The 16,777-nt window shown below is 39.5% G+C and overlaps 1 protein-coding gene across 1 annotated transcript in view; it reads right to left on the bottom strand.

Annotated features, from left to right (window-relative positions):
- The window catches only part of CELSR3 (cadherin EGF LAG seven-pass G-type receptor 3), a gene marked incomplete at its 5' end in the record, with an annotated part of 103,329 nt that overhangs the window by 62,568 nt on the left and 23,984 nt on the right, over positions 1–16,777 (bottom strand). The window contains one exon of the mRNA XM_081319071.1: positions 7,772–8,404. Coding sequence (XP_081175197.1) covers positions 7,772–8,404 — 633 coding nt within the window. The remainder of the gene's footprint in view (positions 1–7,771; positions 8,405–16,777) is intronic.

The raw sequence follows: 16,777 nt of genomic DNA, 5'->3' as shown, positions 1-16,777 counted from the left end.
TATTCTATTCTATTCTATTCTATTCTATTCTAATCTACTTTGGTTTTTAAAGATTTTTTGAAAACAAGTTCTATCTTTCTTTTGAAAAATATTTAATTTCCACAGATTCGTTAGTACAGGATTTTTTGTTCTTTTTTCCTTACTATATCATTTTTTTATATTAGGTTACTTCCTTAAAATTTATTTATATATATATAATATTTCACAGTCTTTCACATTTATGTGAAAACTGAATTGTCTTTTTAAAATACATTTACATATACTACAGTATTTGATTTTAGATTTTTTTATTAGAATATGCATTTTTGTAAAGTTTTTCTTGGATTTGTTCTTGCATTGTCTTTTTTAAAAGAATGCCTTCATAAAAAAAACTGTATGTATTTTCTTATCATATACTTGAAAATTTGTAATTTTGCAAATTACAAATTTTGTAAAATTTGTAATTTTCCCCTGATACATGCCTGTTTGCAAATAATTTTCCCTAATATATGTCTTTTACTATGCAATTTTCTCTTGTGTATGTATATAAATATATATTTGATGGGGAACTGCATTATAAAATACAATTTACAGAAGGGTGAAAATGGATGAATAACTGTATTGTATAATATATACTAGTTCAAAAAGTAAAAATTGTATGTGTGTTTTAACATGCAAACCAAATAAATTTTCCTTTCTTGCTGAAAAAACAAGTAGCCATATTAGCAGTATATAAGTCAATTGATTTGAGGAGCTCAAAGAAAGACATATTTTGCTTCTATACAAATTATAACATAAAATGCCAACATAAAGATGCTCTAATCAAATTGTTGCTCTTCTCTGCATACTTTCTAGAAACTCAACGTCTTTTTTATATAATGACAACCAAAACTGGATGCAATATTCCAAGTGTGGCCTTACCAAGGCATTATAAAATGGTATTAACACTTCACATGATCTTGATTCTATCCCTCTGTTAATGCAGCCTAGCACTGTGTTGGCTTTTTTGGCAGCTGCAGCACTGCTGATACATACTGAAGTGGTTATCCACTAGGACTTCAAGATCCCTCTCACAGTTACTACTATTGACTCCAGTATCCCCTATTTTATATCTATGCATTTGGTTTCTCTTATCTAAATGTAGAACTTTACTTTTCTCATCTAACAAAATAAAATTCAGTGGTAAGGCCCAGTGTTCAAGTCTGTCAAGATCACGGGTGCCAAACTCGCTGTTTCATGTGATGTGTTGTGACGTATCACAATTTTTTTGCATTGCCGGAGCTGGGGTGGGCACGGCCTTTGCATAATGCAACTGGCCTACAGGCCAGCAATTTGACACCCCTGGTCAAGATACCTCTGTATCTTGGCCCTATCTTCTGGAATATTGGCTATTCCTGCCAGCTTGGTGTTGTCTGCAAATTTGATAAGTTCCCCATGTATCCCCTCATCTAAATCATTGATGAAGATATTGAAGAGTACTAGGCCTGAGTCTTAGGGTATCCCACTGCATACTTCTCTCCATGTAGATGCAGTTCCATTAAGGAAAGAATTTGCAAAGAAATTAAGAGTTAGCGATAGCTGTAGGGCAGTTTAGAGCTTGTAGGGAAATTAAAATCATAGACCTCTGTTCAAATGAGGTTTCTCCTAAGGAGCAGGGAGGCAAAAACAAATTCCAGGAATTAATAAAGACATAAAAATAAGATGTGGAGTTGAATGCAAGAGACACATGCCTGGGTGAGGGGAAGGGGCAGAATGGAACAAAAGATATTTAGCCTGTGGCCACGATTGGGAAAAAGAGAAAAAGGTTTCCTTAGAAAGGACAGTCTATAAAGACCAAGTAAAAGAGTCGAAGTTGAGATAGCCTTTTCTCTCTCATAAAAATGGGAGGGGGAAAAAAGTCTACTTACGAGTATGCAGAAGTTATAAAAGGCTCTCCCTGCCTGGAGCCTTCTGCCCAACCAAGGCTTCAACTATGTCTGTAGAGGTTGGGAGTGTCAGAATGAACCGCTTGAGGAACAGTGTGTTGTGATATAAATCACCCAAGGTTTGGGCTTGTATCATGATGCTTCATCCATCTTCTTGCCAGCTCCTCCCCACCTTCTACACGGGTAAATGCTGCTGCAGGAAAACTGGGGGGCTACAAAAGAACTCAGGTATATTGCTTAGCCAATGGAGTGAGAAACAGGGGCTAGCAGGTTTTCACCTGTGAGGAAATTGCCCAGTAAATTGATTGGGGGAAGACTGATGCTTGACTGGATGAGACGGACCAGAGTAAAGGAGTCTGAATCCAGAAGGAAAGATCCCTTAAAACACTGCTGCAAGATATGTTTACACTACTGATGGGCTGGGCAGGAGAATTAATTGGTTTATATCTGTATTCTGCCTTTTGAGCCTTGAAGGTTCTAACAAGGGAGCACAGCCATTGTCTTATTTTGTTACTGAAGAGCATTTCAACCCCCTCCCATGACACTCTGTGGCAGACTTCAAAGTGGCCGTTTTGGAAAAATAGGACTTTCGAAAGCACCACGGAGAGAGAAATTGCTGAACTGACATACATTAAAAGGTTTTCAGGCAATCTGAGAAGGTCTCAAATACGGAGGACTTTATCAATTGTTAATTGATAAGATACTAGCGGTCTGCCTCACATGTAATCCGCATGGCCAACTTATTTCTGCTTCCTAGTCCCGCCTCCATTTTTCCCATATCTCCTCGGTGCAGCCACTCCAGGCAGATGATGGCATGAAATGCAGCTCGTGACAGCCAATGCCTTCTCATAAAACGTTGGACAAGGTATTACCAGACTTACTCACATGGGATTGACACCGTGGACTAATATTGCTCTTCTCATGCCTAGGATGGTCATCCTCTTCCATTAAGTGCACAGTTTATGGAGCAATGGGGGGGGGAAAGGGACATTGGCCTAGCCAGCCTGCTCAGCTGAATCAAGTCTGTCAATCAATGAAATGACAGATGTAGCAGCCAGATGACTGCCCCTTTAAAGAGACTGCTCAGTCTACTGGGGGGTGGGGGTGGACACGTGTGGGGGAGGGAAAAGGCTGTTGGTTTCTCAGTTTGGTAAGACTGTCAATGAATTCAATAATAGCTTAATGTTGTTTAGTTCTTTATTTGCCTGGGCTATGCAACCTATTATATACCTGTATGTTGTTTGTTTTCTCCTTGGCTTACAACAGGCAGCTATATAAATATTTTAAATAAATGAATGCAAAGATTGAAGTTCATAATTAGAGCCTTGGGGTTTTTTTCTTATTAGGTTTGCAAAGGTTGAGAGAAAAATTGCCCCCAGCCTAGAGCCTCTCCCTCCAGCTGGAAATTAGATTTATTTTAAATCAACTGCAAAGAGGTTAGTTTGCAGATGGTTATGGGAGCCAGTTTACTGAACCCAGAACAGCTGTACCGTATTCTACAAACAAAGCAGGTTGTCCAGTTCTGTTTGGGCCTCTTTGAATTGCAGAATACATTGCCATAGGAAAATACATAGGTCAGACACTACCAGTGGTGGCAGAACCGGTAGCTAAATTTTTGTTGCCCAGGCCCAGAATGGACTTCCGGAAGCAGAATCCACACAGAGAACTGGTTGTTCACATATTTGAATCCCACCACTGGACAATGCCCAGTTTCTGTGCCAAATGTCACGAATAGTAATTCCCTCACCCACCCGCCCTCAGAAAAATAACCCCACAGGATGAGAGGTAAATTTTGCTATATATAAGGTGTTTACTAATTAATTGCAGACAACAACTAGGGAGAGAAAATGGCACTTGGAGACTGCTCTTCAGAACCATCAGATGTTTGTTTTGATAGGCAAACAGGTAGATTAAAAATATATCTTCAAGGTTGACTCAGCCTTCCATCCTTCCGAGGTAGGTAAAATGAGGACCCAGATTGTTGGGGGCAATTAAGCTGACTTTGTAATAATGCCGCTTGGGGTGTGTGTGAAAGCCCTAATAAGCAGGCAAATACATAGAATGAAGGCTACTGCTAAGCTTGTAAGCCACCCTGAGTCTTCGGAGAAGGGCAGGATATAAATGGAATTAAATAAATAAATAAATAAATCTTGTGCTTCCTCTGCTGCTGCATGAGTTGTTGCGTCCCCTACAAACAAAGGTCAAGAAAGAGGCATCTACCCTTTGAAAAACCTGAAGCACAGTAACCTCCTCAGGGTGATTAGGCAGGCCATTATTGTTTATAGGTCCTACTTCCTTCCCATCACAGCTTACCTTTTCGCTTTCTTAAAATTTGGGCCCTGCTGCCCTTTTGCTCTTCTACCAGCAGTGGCAATTCAACAAGTGGGCAAGTCTACAGGAAGGTTGTCACATTTTAAGCAGACTCCCTTTCCTCCCTTTTTTGTCAAACAGCATGTTTGGCCCTGTTTTTGTTCCTCTTGCACTGGTAGAAGAAGATGGGACGATACGTAAAATGGAAAGATGGCCAAGATTTCTCTCCTCCCTCTGTGCAGGGATAATATTAGTTAGAATAGGCTACTATTCAAAAGTCAAATTCAGTGTAAGTTCATTATGAATGCCAATAATGGCATTTTTCCCGTTTCATTAGGAATAAGCATACAGTGAACAAGTTGGTAAAAAAAAAACAAGTTTATGCCAGAACTTAAAAAACTGTATAGCTAAAGTCTATACCCTTTTATGGATTACTGCCTTGTTGCAGCGAAGAGGCTTGCGTAACTCAATGAAGCTATGAGCTACGCCATGCAGGGCCACCCAAGACAGACAGGTCATAGCAGAGAGTTCTGATGAAAGGTGATCCACTGGAGAAGGAAATGGCAACCCACTCCAGTAATTTGCCACGAAAACCCCATGAACAGTACCAAAAGGCAAAGGCCTGGAGGAACGTTGTCCATGGTCGGACACGACTTCGCAACTAACAACAACAACAAAAGACTATACTAAGAGCTAGGCTGTTTTGGCCAAAAGATTCAACTAAAGATAGTCCTCGATGTACGACCATAACAGGGGTGAGAACTTCTGTTGCTAAGCAATGCAGTCACTAAGTAAATTGCAGTCCAATTTTACAACTTTTTTTTTGCCATAGTCATGAAATGAATTGCCCTGATTATTATTAAGTGACTCTGGCTTCCCGCACTGACTGTGCTTGTTGGAAGCCCACTGAGGAGGCTGCAAATGGCATTCATGTCCCTGCAGGAATGGTGCAATGGTCATAAGTATTAGAACTGGCCATAAGTCACTTTTTTAGCACCATCATAAATTGGAATATTCATTAAATGAATGGTTGTAAGTCAAGGACTATCTGTAATCCAATGTTCATTGACCTCATACTGTAGTGCAGTGATGGCGAACCTTTTAGAGACCGAGTGCCCAAACTGCAACCCAAAACCTACTTATGTATCGTCGGGTGCCAGGTGGGCATGGCCCATTGTGTTGGTGTGGTCCATTGGGTGGTTGTGGCCTATTGGGTGGGCATGGTCCATTGAGTGGGCGTGGCTGCGGTGGTAACGGCAGACTAGGTGGGACTGAAAAGTTCAATCAATCAATTCCAACTTTGTGAGATTTTTTTTTCCTGTGAGAAGTTGAAATTGATTGAATTTTTTTTTTGCACACGGTGGCGGAGGGCTAAAGCAAAAAGGTTTTATAAACCCAGCTGAAGGCGTAGGACTGTGGTGATGGCGCGCGTGCCCACAGAGAGGGCTCTGCGTGCCACCTGTGGCACCCGTGCCATAGGTTTGCCACCATGGCTGTAGTGGGTAGCCTGGTCCATCTGGGAAGTTCCAGGCATAGAGAGGAAGGAGGCTATATTTCTTCCCAGCAGCTGGTATATAAGGTCTGTTGAATGACCTTATATCAACTACCCATTGATAGTACTGCCTCGCTTCAGCTTTGCTCTATACGGCCACTACTCATTATTTTCCTTCCTTATTTCTAGTTGTATTCCTGAGAAAATATCACTCAACTGAATATTTTTCTCCCCCCAGGCAAAACCATGTAAAGGATTAACTCAGCAAACAGAAACTAATTATGAGTAGCAGTTGGAATTTATATTGGCAACTGGCAGGTATTTTTACTGTGAAAGATGAGACAGGTTGCAAACTGCTGAACATGCTTTCAAGGGAGACTTAGAAGTATGAATCTTATCCTGCTAACGATAACCTGAGTGTTTCTATTCCTCTGGTACTTTATTTTCACCCTTATAATAATGAAGTACTCAAGAAAAACACAGTTGCTAAGATTTTGAGTAAGGACAACTTTGTCTTTTCTTTTCAAGTGTAAGGCCAGGGCTTTTTTTCTCATAGAACGCTCAGAACGGAGTTCCGGCACCTTTTTTGGATGGAACCTTGTAGGGTAGGCAAGGCGGGTTGTATAACCTGTGTGAGTTCCGGCACCTTTTTCTTTTACAAAAAAAGCACTGTGTAAGGCTAGTTACTTTTCCAGATCACTGTTAAGTCCTTGTGTAATTTAACTACCAGCCAGCCCTGTTCTACCCACTATAATGATACGAGATGAAATTAACTTATTGAGGCAGATCTTATTGTTTGAATCAATTATAACAGCCCCATTTATTTGAATGTTTTCAAATAAAAAATAGCAAAAATCTCAAATGATCATCATATCTGCTGATTTTAAAATGAGAACAATGTTATCTGTCAAGATTTGATATAACTGTGTTCCCCTATAGCCAGACAGTTAGAAGCCGCATGAAATGGATGCAGCTTTCACCCAGCGTGGCATTGATCTCATCCTTTACCCCAATTTCTCTTGCCATGCTATCTTGGACAGGAATTTTTATTTTATTTTAACAGATAGCATCTACAGAGGTCATGCAATCACTGATATATAAATTTAGTTTAAATATAGCGTTAGCAGATAGATAGATAGATAGATAGATAGATAGATAGATAGATAGATAGATAGATAGATAGATGATTGATAGATAGGTAGATAGATAGATATAGACAGAGATAGAGATATAGAGATAATACAACATAGGAGATAATATATTAAATTAAGATAAAATCATAATAAAAACACCACACTATGGAGCCATACAATTGCAATGGCATAGATGTTATAATTCAATATTTAAAGAAGCCAGCCATCTAACTGCTTCTGACATGGCTGCGCTGAGTTCATCCCAGGTGCCTTTAAATTTCCCGAGGGGACATTCTTGAACTATTGGACAAGAAGAGAAAACTAGTCTAGAAAGCAATCCGAAAAGTTTGCCCTAGTTAAAAAAAAAAGTATTTAGTGAATGTGGCGCTTTTCTAGTAAGATGTAAAAAGCAGCTATGGACAATTGCAGAAACACCCAATAAGACTTTCTATACACAAAAACAAACCATTATGGAAAAGCAAAAGGAAAACAGTCCTCCCTACAACAACCAGGACCTGAAAAATTGTGTAACAAATGGTTAGTTAAGTTACAAATCTATCATGAGTGCTGAAAAATTTCTTGACATGAAGAAAGTGGTAGACAACTATGCTTCTTACCATGACTCCACATTCATCTTCATTACTACATGATTTAATTAGCTTCTGCTTATAGGTATCTGATGCACAGCAAAATCCTTCCCTTGCTAATGCATTTCTGACCCTCTCTTTCCACCAAAGAGGGGCAGAATTAGCTAATTGCCAAATTAGTGGTTGTAGAATTAGCATTGTCGGGGTCACTACTCAAAGCGAGTGGAGCCTCCCCTTAACAGTGGGTGAAGTCTCTCACACCCAAATAGAGCCATGACATATGGGAGCATTTGAAAACACGGAGCCCATAGCCCGCCTCCAATCACAGCAGAATTAAGCCCTGACCTGTGAAGTGCTGGCGACAGATGCAGGTGTAACCTCCTTCCTTGCGCGTGCAGATTCCGCCATTGAGGCAGGGGTTGGAATAGCAGAGGTTAATCTCCATTTCACAGTAATCGCCAGTGAAGCCTTGAGGGCAGCGGCAGCGCAAGCCTGTGATAGGGTGGATAGGTCGGAAGAGGGTGGACAGGGAGGCGATGAAAGGAAACGAGCTGTCGAACCTGAGCACTGAGATGCACTTCATATAGTTTTGGCAGGGCTCCCGAAGGCAAACATTGTCATCAAAGGGCAATACTTCCAGCATGGAGACTGAGGTCAGGGTCATGCGTTTCATGTACAGCTGTTCCTGAAGCTCTTCTGAACTAAAAAAGTGGCCGCTCCGGGGCGACATTGCCGAGAAACTGACATTCAGCACTTGTCCTCCAACATCTGTGTCATTCTGGATGTTGAAGATGAAGACATCCTCCTTGGGCGTGGCCAGCACAGTAGCCACGCCCTCTAGAAAGTTGGCGAGAAGAGGTGACAAGAAACGCTCCTCCCACATGTTCTCTAGGCGCACCGTGATACTGTTGGCCAACATGTCTTCGGTGATGATAATGACCCGCAGGACACATTGGGCTGTCACGCTGTGGATCCCATCTGCAAAATGGAGAGGAGGGATCATAAAAATAGTGTTCTCAAAAATGTTATATTTTTATATTCCTATACAGGTAGTCCTCAATTTACAACAGTTCACTTAGTGACCATTTGAAGTTACAACGGCATTTTAAAAAGTTACATATGACCATTTTTCACATTTAGGACCATTGCAGCATCCCCACGTTCATGTGATTTACATTCAAATGCTTGCCAACTGACTCACATTTATGACGGTTGCAGTGTCCCGGGGTCATGTGATCACCTTTTGCAACCTTCTGACAAGCCAAATCAATGGGGAAACCAGATTCACTCAACAACCACATTGCTAATGTAACAACTGCAGTGATCCATTTAACAAATGTGGCAAGAAAAGTTGTAAAATGGGGCAAAACTCACTTAACAAATTTCTCGCTCAGCAACAAATTTGGGGCTCAGTTGTGGTTGTAGGTTGAGGAGTACCTGTAATACATTTTAGTATACAAGAACATGAAACTATCATTTGTCATGCAACCAACTGAAACTTTTGTGTTAGTTTTCATGTGCTGAAACCAATCATATGGTGGGGGAAAAAATATTACGCTAACTCCAAGCTAGCCTCTTCCAGAGTGTAGAACAGGGGTCTTCAAACTTGGCCCTTTTATGACTTGTGGACTTCAACTCCCAGAATTCCTCAGCCAGCTTTGCTGGCTGAGGAATTCTGGGAATTGAAGTCCACAAGTCATAAAAGGGCCAAGTTTGAAGACCCCTGGTGTAGAACATTACTCAAACTCAACCATTTCAAATTTTTGGTACTTTTCTGATTGGTGATTATTGGAACTGTAAATGACTGATCAGGGCAGCTACCAGGTTGGAGAATTCTGGCATATGCTTGCATAGACAAGTTCAGCCAACGCATGCAATGATATGGACTTTATGGACAAAATGGTCAGGCTTTATAGTGTTGCAAAGTTGCTGCCCTAGGATAACTTCAATCTGACCTAAGGTTAAGGTTATCACACTACACTATTTCAAGGTCTTTGAACAAAAGACTGTTTTGAAGACTGGCTTACTATGGAGAGATATATATTCAGGGTGAATTGGCCACATCAAACTGAGCGGGAACTGTGATATGAAATTTCTTTAAAATGGGATCCTCACTGATGACCTTCTAAAGTCATTAGCCACTGTGCTAATATAGCAATAATGAAGATAGGTTTTATATCACCTCAATATAATGGTTGAGTGGTGCTAAAAAAATGTGATTGTGTCTAATGGAGAAATTGCCTGTGTATAGAAAAACTAGTCAAAGAGACACTGGTTGAAGAAAACAAATAATAAAAATAAAAATATACATAAAAAGGGAAAGTTCAGAATTCTGGTGTGTGTAAAATACCACTTTTTCTGATTAGAAGGATCGCAGAGAGGAAACATATCACAGAAAATGCTTCATCCTCTCAAAGGAAAATAATAATAATCATGAAACAGAATGCATTCTTCTACATAACATTTTGTGTGGATTGATTTTCCTAAATTTCTGAGTCCAGTATTATGTCCACTATAAATTGTTGGTGTTAAAACCCTTTTATGGTGCTAAAATTACAACCCTATCATCAAATGGGGAGCTGTTTCTTAGGACATGCCCCCCCCATCAAAATCTACAATTACCAGATCAGTAAATTGTTCGCTTTATGTAAGGTAAGCTATTTTCAATGATTTTTTTTCTGCCCACCCACGGGCAGGACTGTTGGTTCCAAGAGTCTACTTTCCTTCCAAAATACAACTCAATGACAATCTAGTATATAAGAGAATAGAACAGAAACAGTGAATTCCCAGACATAGACTAAAGGTTGTTGTCACCTATATAAGCAAAGAGCATTGGAATGAAGGATGGACAGGAGAAAAGAGTGTAAATTATTAGCAATTAATTTTACAGTGACCAAACTGTCAACCCAAAATAAACTGACCCTGGCTTGCTGGTCAGCGGCTAAGGGCAAATTCTACAAAAATTCAGTTACAAAAGTTTGTGATCCTTCGAGTAATTTAAATCCTAAGACATTTTTCATCTGTACCGTTTTTCGTGGCTGGGATATATTTTATTGATTCTCAGCAAAGGGCTGGGGAAATTTACAGCACTATATAAATGTTTTACAGCAACCCTGCAGGAATTTGCCATTCACCACTGAACTGAGTGCTCCATCTTCAGACATAGTAACTTGTATGCAGTTTGTCATTTTGTCTTATATAGAGAATGGTTCTTCTCCTAATCGTATTTTCCTGCCTAAGGATTGCTGGTTGGAAATTATATTTGGGGAGGGGACATAGAGTGTGCCAGGAGAGGAAGAGCATAAGAAGTCACACTATTTACTTCAACACAGGCATTCCTAGATTTATAAATTAATATGAACTTTGGATACATTAATTCAAAAGTTATATATTGATTACATTTCAAACTAATGTAAAATGCAAATAATCAGCTAGATGGTTTAGTTCGGCAATCTCCAAATTAAGAGACTATGTGATATACAGTAGTAGTAAAGCTAGCTAATGTATTAGATTAGGATCAAAGGAATGCATTTTCAATAACTGGTAGATAACGTTATCTCTGGTAATTAGTCATGGTAGATAATTACCCATGCCCAATTAGTTATTCCTTTGAGATGTATGATTTGAAATATTCAGGAACCTCACCCAACCATTTTTCGCAATCCTTCTCTAGTTTTATTATTTTTCTGAATGTACATTGATGTAAACTGATTCCTGTTGTTAACCACCAGGTCTGTTGTCAAAATAAAAAATGGAAAAACTAAAGTATATTTTTCTTTGAATCAAAAGTGCTTAAAGATGTGGAAAATTGCTTTGATAAAAAAAATAAACAAAACAGCAAGAGCTTAAACATTTAATTAAAGATTGTTTTATTTAAACATGTTTTCTGCCAGATTAACTTTGGGTAGAAATATTTAATAGAGGTGTTCAAAACATTTGCAGTTTTTCCATAAAAGCACACCTGTTTGTATATGTATGCAGGTGTGTGTGTGTGTGTGTGTGCAGGTGCACGTACACACACATATCCATATTGATATCTACCGGTATATTGAAATTAATATATTGTTGCCCATAAGCTCCACATGGCGACATTGGGTTTGCTTAGCAGGTAAACAAATGAACGGGAATAAGAATAGTAAACTGCAGCTGCACAGTGAATGTGTGCATTGGAGATTGCTTCTATGCCATTTCTTTTGGGACCTTTACTAGCTTGCCTTCTTCAAGAAAGACCATGGAGTTGTGGGCTCTGCCTACTAGCCTATGCAACAGTTTATATAGCCGGGCTCATCAACACAATTATTTAGGAATCCTCCTAAGGTATGAGCCTTGGACTATCTCTGGGGTACCACTGGGTAGAGCTGGAAAAAAACTCTTTTTCTAAAACTTATGCAGAGTTTAGTGCTGGCCCCAAACATGTCATTGCTTGAGGTGGAGAAACAAGCTGGACATCTCCCTTAGCTTTTGGCAATGGAGTCACTTTTTCAATGCTAGTGATGGGAGCACAGCTTTCACTGCCTCTGAAAAATGATAGGCTACGTAGGCGGTGCAAATTGTGTCAGATGGAACTGTCAGCTGGCGTCACCCATACCTTGCTTCTCTCTACCTGCATCTGCTGCTGAAATAGGGCAAGTATAAAGATAAGGCTAGTTCCTGGAGCAACCTTGGACCAGAGAGAAGGCTGGTAGTATAACTGGAACATTGGTTTTACTTGGTCTGAAACAACTTCTGATGTTCTTCCTTTTGAGTGGCTATGTGCACAGATGCATTGTGACTCTTTCTTTGCTGGGTCCCTCTCAAAATTTTCTCTCTATGGCCATAACAATACCTGACATCAGTCACTGTGTGTGTGTGGGAAATAGGATGGGGGTGGAAATCCAGCTCCAGGATTGACATGTTTGTGATGGAACAGTCCCTCTCTGGGGAAGAGGTCTTGGAAGAGAAGATGTCCAGTCTTCAGACCATATATATATTTACCTTCTTTATACTGTTATTTAGATATATTCCTTTATTTTTTCCTCCAGCTGAGAAATGGAAAGATGGACTTGTAGGTATTTATTATCAAACTGCTTTCAGCACTTTGGAATACCCAACTGGCACAAACGCTGCATTATCAGGGCTCTGCAATCCTACATACCAACAGCAAACTTACATTTCTTAAGTTGTGGTTTTTATGTAGCTAAAATGATGGTGTACAAGAGGGAGACATCTATAGGATTCAGAGAAGGAAGGAAGGAAGGAAGGAAGGAAGGAAGGAAGGAAGGAAGGAAGGAAGGAAGGAAAGTGTGAAAAGCAGAGAGGAGAGAAATTCACTGAAGACCTGATCTATCAGATCTTGATTAACAATGAAAAGGGGGGAAAGGGGGGGGGATTGAAGAGAGAGGACAGAATCTGCTAAATAGACCCAAAGAGGAGAATATTCATTAGAAAGCCTTGCTCCAAAATAATGCATGGTAGATGTTAAAGTCCAACATGTATGGGTAGCCCTCAACTTACAACCTTTCATTTAGTGACCATTTGAAGTTACAACAGCACTGAAAAAAGTGACTTATAACCATTTTTTCACACTTACGACTGTTGTAGTCTCCCCAAGGTCACATGATCCAAACTCAGACCCTGGGCAACTTGCTCCTACTTATGACTGTTGCAGTGGCCCAGGGTCACCTGATTATCCTCTGCGATCTTCTGACAAGCAAATTGGATTCACTTTACAAAAGTGTCACTAACTTAACAACTGCCATGATTCACTTAACAACTGTGGCAAGAAAGGTCATAAAATGGGGCAAAACTCACATAGCAACTGTCTTGCTTACTAACAGAAGTATTGGGCTCAATTGTGACCATAAGTCAAGGACTACCTGTATAGGTATCCTCGACTGATTATAACTGAGCCTGGAATTGCAATCATAAATCATGTTGGTCATTAAGTGGGTCATGACATGAATGTGCCCGATTTTATGATCTTTTCTGCAACAGTTGCTAAGCAAACATGTTGTGTGTTAAGCAAATGTGGTGGTTGTTAAGTGAACATCATTGCTGTTAAATTGAACCCATTGTTCACAATGGGCATTTTTTGCCAGAAACTGGAAGTAAATGCTGGTTTCTGACAAAAAAATGGTACAAATTGATGTCACATGACCACAGGGTCCTGGAAAACAGCCATAAATGCAATCTGGTTGTGGAGCATCTGAACTGGGATCATGTGACCATGAGGGGCAGCCACTGAAAGTTCAAAATTGGGTTGTAAGTACCTTTTTTATTTGTTGTAACTTTGAATGGTTGCTAAGTGACTAGTCATAACTCAAGCACTACCTGTAGTTGTAAACTGGGTAGGTTAAAGCCACCTTCAGCGTAAGGTAATCTCAGTTTGGCTAATGATATTTAAGGGCTGTTAGTCTGCCATAAAAAAATTCTCATTAACATATCTATCTGTGTAAAATATCTAACGGGGATTAACAGTGGAATCCCTCTTAAAATATATATTAATCTTGCTGTAATATTCATTTTAATAACATTCATCTTACCCCAGAGGCTTAACAAAAATTTCAATCATCACGTTATTTCTACTGAAATTGCATCTACACACTTAACCCGTTTAATTCAACATATGGTGATATATTTCAGGAAAGATATAAAGCCAAGTATTTTACCGAACCTGTACAATTGTAAATCCTAATCTCTTGCAGTAAGGGGTAGACTGAAAATAAAGCACATAATTAGAATTTCATAAAAGTAAAGAATTAAGGCAACAATGAAAATAAATTCAAGGCAGGCAGCAGGGGAAAATGACCAACAAGACAAATGTGATTTTTATGCACACACTCTGAAGCAAATGAGGTTCTCAATAATTGTAACAAATGAAGAATCAGAATAACATACAAACAAACTTGCATCTCCTTAAACCGTGATTGATAAACTGCAAAAAAGCAGTGTGAAATTTTAAAGCATTTCTCTGATTAATTCCTAAAAAACGGCAATAGCTCAAGTCAACTAGCCTAGTTCTTACTCTGAGCAAGGCATAACTAACAATGCATCCTTTGCAGGCAGAGTTTTGTAGGCCTGGGGCAGAATGGACATGCCTATATAAATAGACAGGCATATTTGATATTTGAGTATAGTGGATATTTGAGTATAGTATAGTGGATATTTGAGTAGCTACCTTTCATCCTATGATGAGATTTGCTGTTATTTTAGCTCGTCGCATGCTACATTTTATTATGTAACATGTAGTATTGTAATTATTTTCTGCTTTGCATCCATATCCACATGGAAATTTGTTTCATTGTTTAGTAATGGATTTCCTCCATTTTGGTGAAGAATTTATGGCCATCTGAGAAAATCATGTGAGAGAATGAATGGATAGGAAGACCAGAATCTAAGGGTTTGGGTGTGCAGTATTCTTGCCTTGATTCTAACAGTCTCTGAATATCAAGCAAAACATTCTCTGCACTGCACAGCTGGAAAAGGCCCAAAGAAATTTTTCAAGTTTAATAAACATTTATGTTGAAATTAGTGTATCTAAGAATGAGTAATCAAAATGGGGTGGGTTTTTTTACACCTAAAACCTTCTAAAGCACATTGTTTTCAATCTACTTCTGCCTCTATCGGCCTCCTCTCTTCTGTCACCTTCCTGTCCTAAATTTTAGTTTATAAGATCTTAGGCAAGAATTTACAATCTTATTCTACGTTATACATTAAGGGCTAAATGAGCAACCATGAATGAAATGAATATGTTAATGCCTTGCTTCAACATGCAACATCAACATGCTCAATGTGTAGAACATTAACCAGAGCCAGTATGATCTAGTCTTTAGATGTTGGTCTAGGGCCCGGGCATTCAGGTTCAAAACCCTTCAGACACAGAAGCTCATTGGCGACTTTGGGCTAGTCACTCTCTCTCAGCCTAACCTATCTTTCAGGCTAGTTGTGGTAAGAAAACATTGGAGGAGGGAATGTTAGATATGCCATCTGGAACTCCTGGGAAAAAAGTAAGGTATGAATCCAACAAGCAAATAAATAAATGATTGTGATTAATAATCAAATGGGAATGGAAAGAATGGATGGTAGATATTGCCCACACTTTCTTTCTTTCTTTTTTTTTTACAAAACAATGCTTCTGTGTACATTTGATTCTAACATACTAGGATGGCCAGTGGGACTTCAAGGCATTTTTGGCAAGTTCATGGACAAGTCCATGCACTTTTCTTTGTCAACCATTTCGGAATATTTTCTTCCTAAAGCTGAGAGAGAGAGTCACCCAGCTGGCTTCACGCTGAAGGTTGGACAGGAAAGTCTGGAAAAGGTTCAAACTAAACACTGGAAAGTAATATTTATTTAGTGTGGGATTCAGAAACCAGTCATCACAGGGTGTCCAAAATGTCTGTCTGCCTATGCAGAGTTTATTACTTTTATACAGTTTTAACAAGCAGCAAAGAGCACACAGCAACAGCATTGTTATTGGTATATTCCCTTGTCAATCTTTAAGAACATCCCAGCTAGGGTAGAGTCTCACATATCTTGATGGTTCCTGGCAGTCCTTGGTAGTGCTACCTGGAGTGAGCTCATAGACATGAGGTAAACAAGATACTGAGGCATGGCAGTTTGCTGCACATGGCCCCTTAACCTTGACCCCCATCTCTACAATTTAGGAAATCATAACAGTGTATGTGTATTAGCTATGCTCTCCTTGTGTTTTAGAGATGAAACCTAGCAATGAAATATACCTTAAAAACTTAGCAATGAAATATAGCTTAAGATGACATCCTGGGTTCTGTCACCTATCTTTGTTTTCTCAAAAGATTTGTGACTGGAAAAACCCTAGGGTTATGAGAGCAGAAGAAGGAATATATTCAGGGCAGCACAGCAGGTCAATCCCTTTAGTCCTCAGGCTGACCTTGTCTGAGCTCAGGTTGTAATCATGGTTAAGCCTAGTTAGTACATGGATAAATGACCTCTAAGGAACACTACAGCTAGGGGGAAACTAAAGCAAATACTTCTGCCCTGGTTCTAAGAAAATCGCACAGACATATTCATAAAATCTCCAGAAGAAAAAGACCAAATGTGGAGGAGTCTTTACTTAAAATACGGGAGCTGCAGAATGACAAGGAACGATAAAGAATTTCTCTTGATGTGCTGACAGAACCTAAACTTTGAGGCAAAACACGCAATTGTGTCCATTGGGATGAATGCTTTGTTGGTCACCTTGGACAGCTCCCTTTGGATCTGACTGGAGTTGTAAGAGAGGTTCCTCTGGACAAATTCAAAATACTTTTTCCCACAGCAATGTGTGCAAGGGCCCAAAGAACTCTCACACACTGTCCCCATGGTTTCAGAACAATCTTTTTAAAGCACCCT

Source organism: Vipera berus (genome assembly GCF_964194415.1).
Source record: "Vipera berus genome assembly, chromosome: 2".
Taxonomy (NCBI): domain Eukaryota; kingdom Metazoa; phylum Chordata; class Lepidosauria; order Squamata; family Viperidae; genus Vipera; species Vipera berus.
Note: the sequence above shows the minus strand (reverse complement) of the source record. Positions and strands in the feature narration are given on the sequence as shown.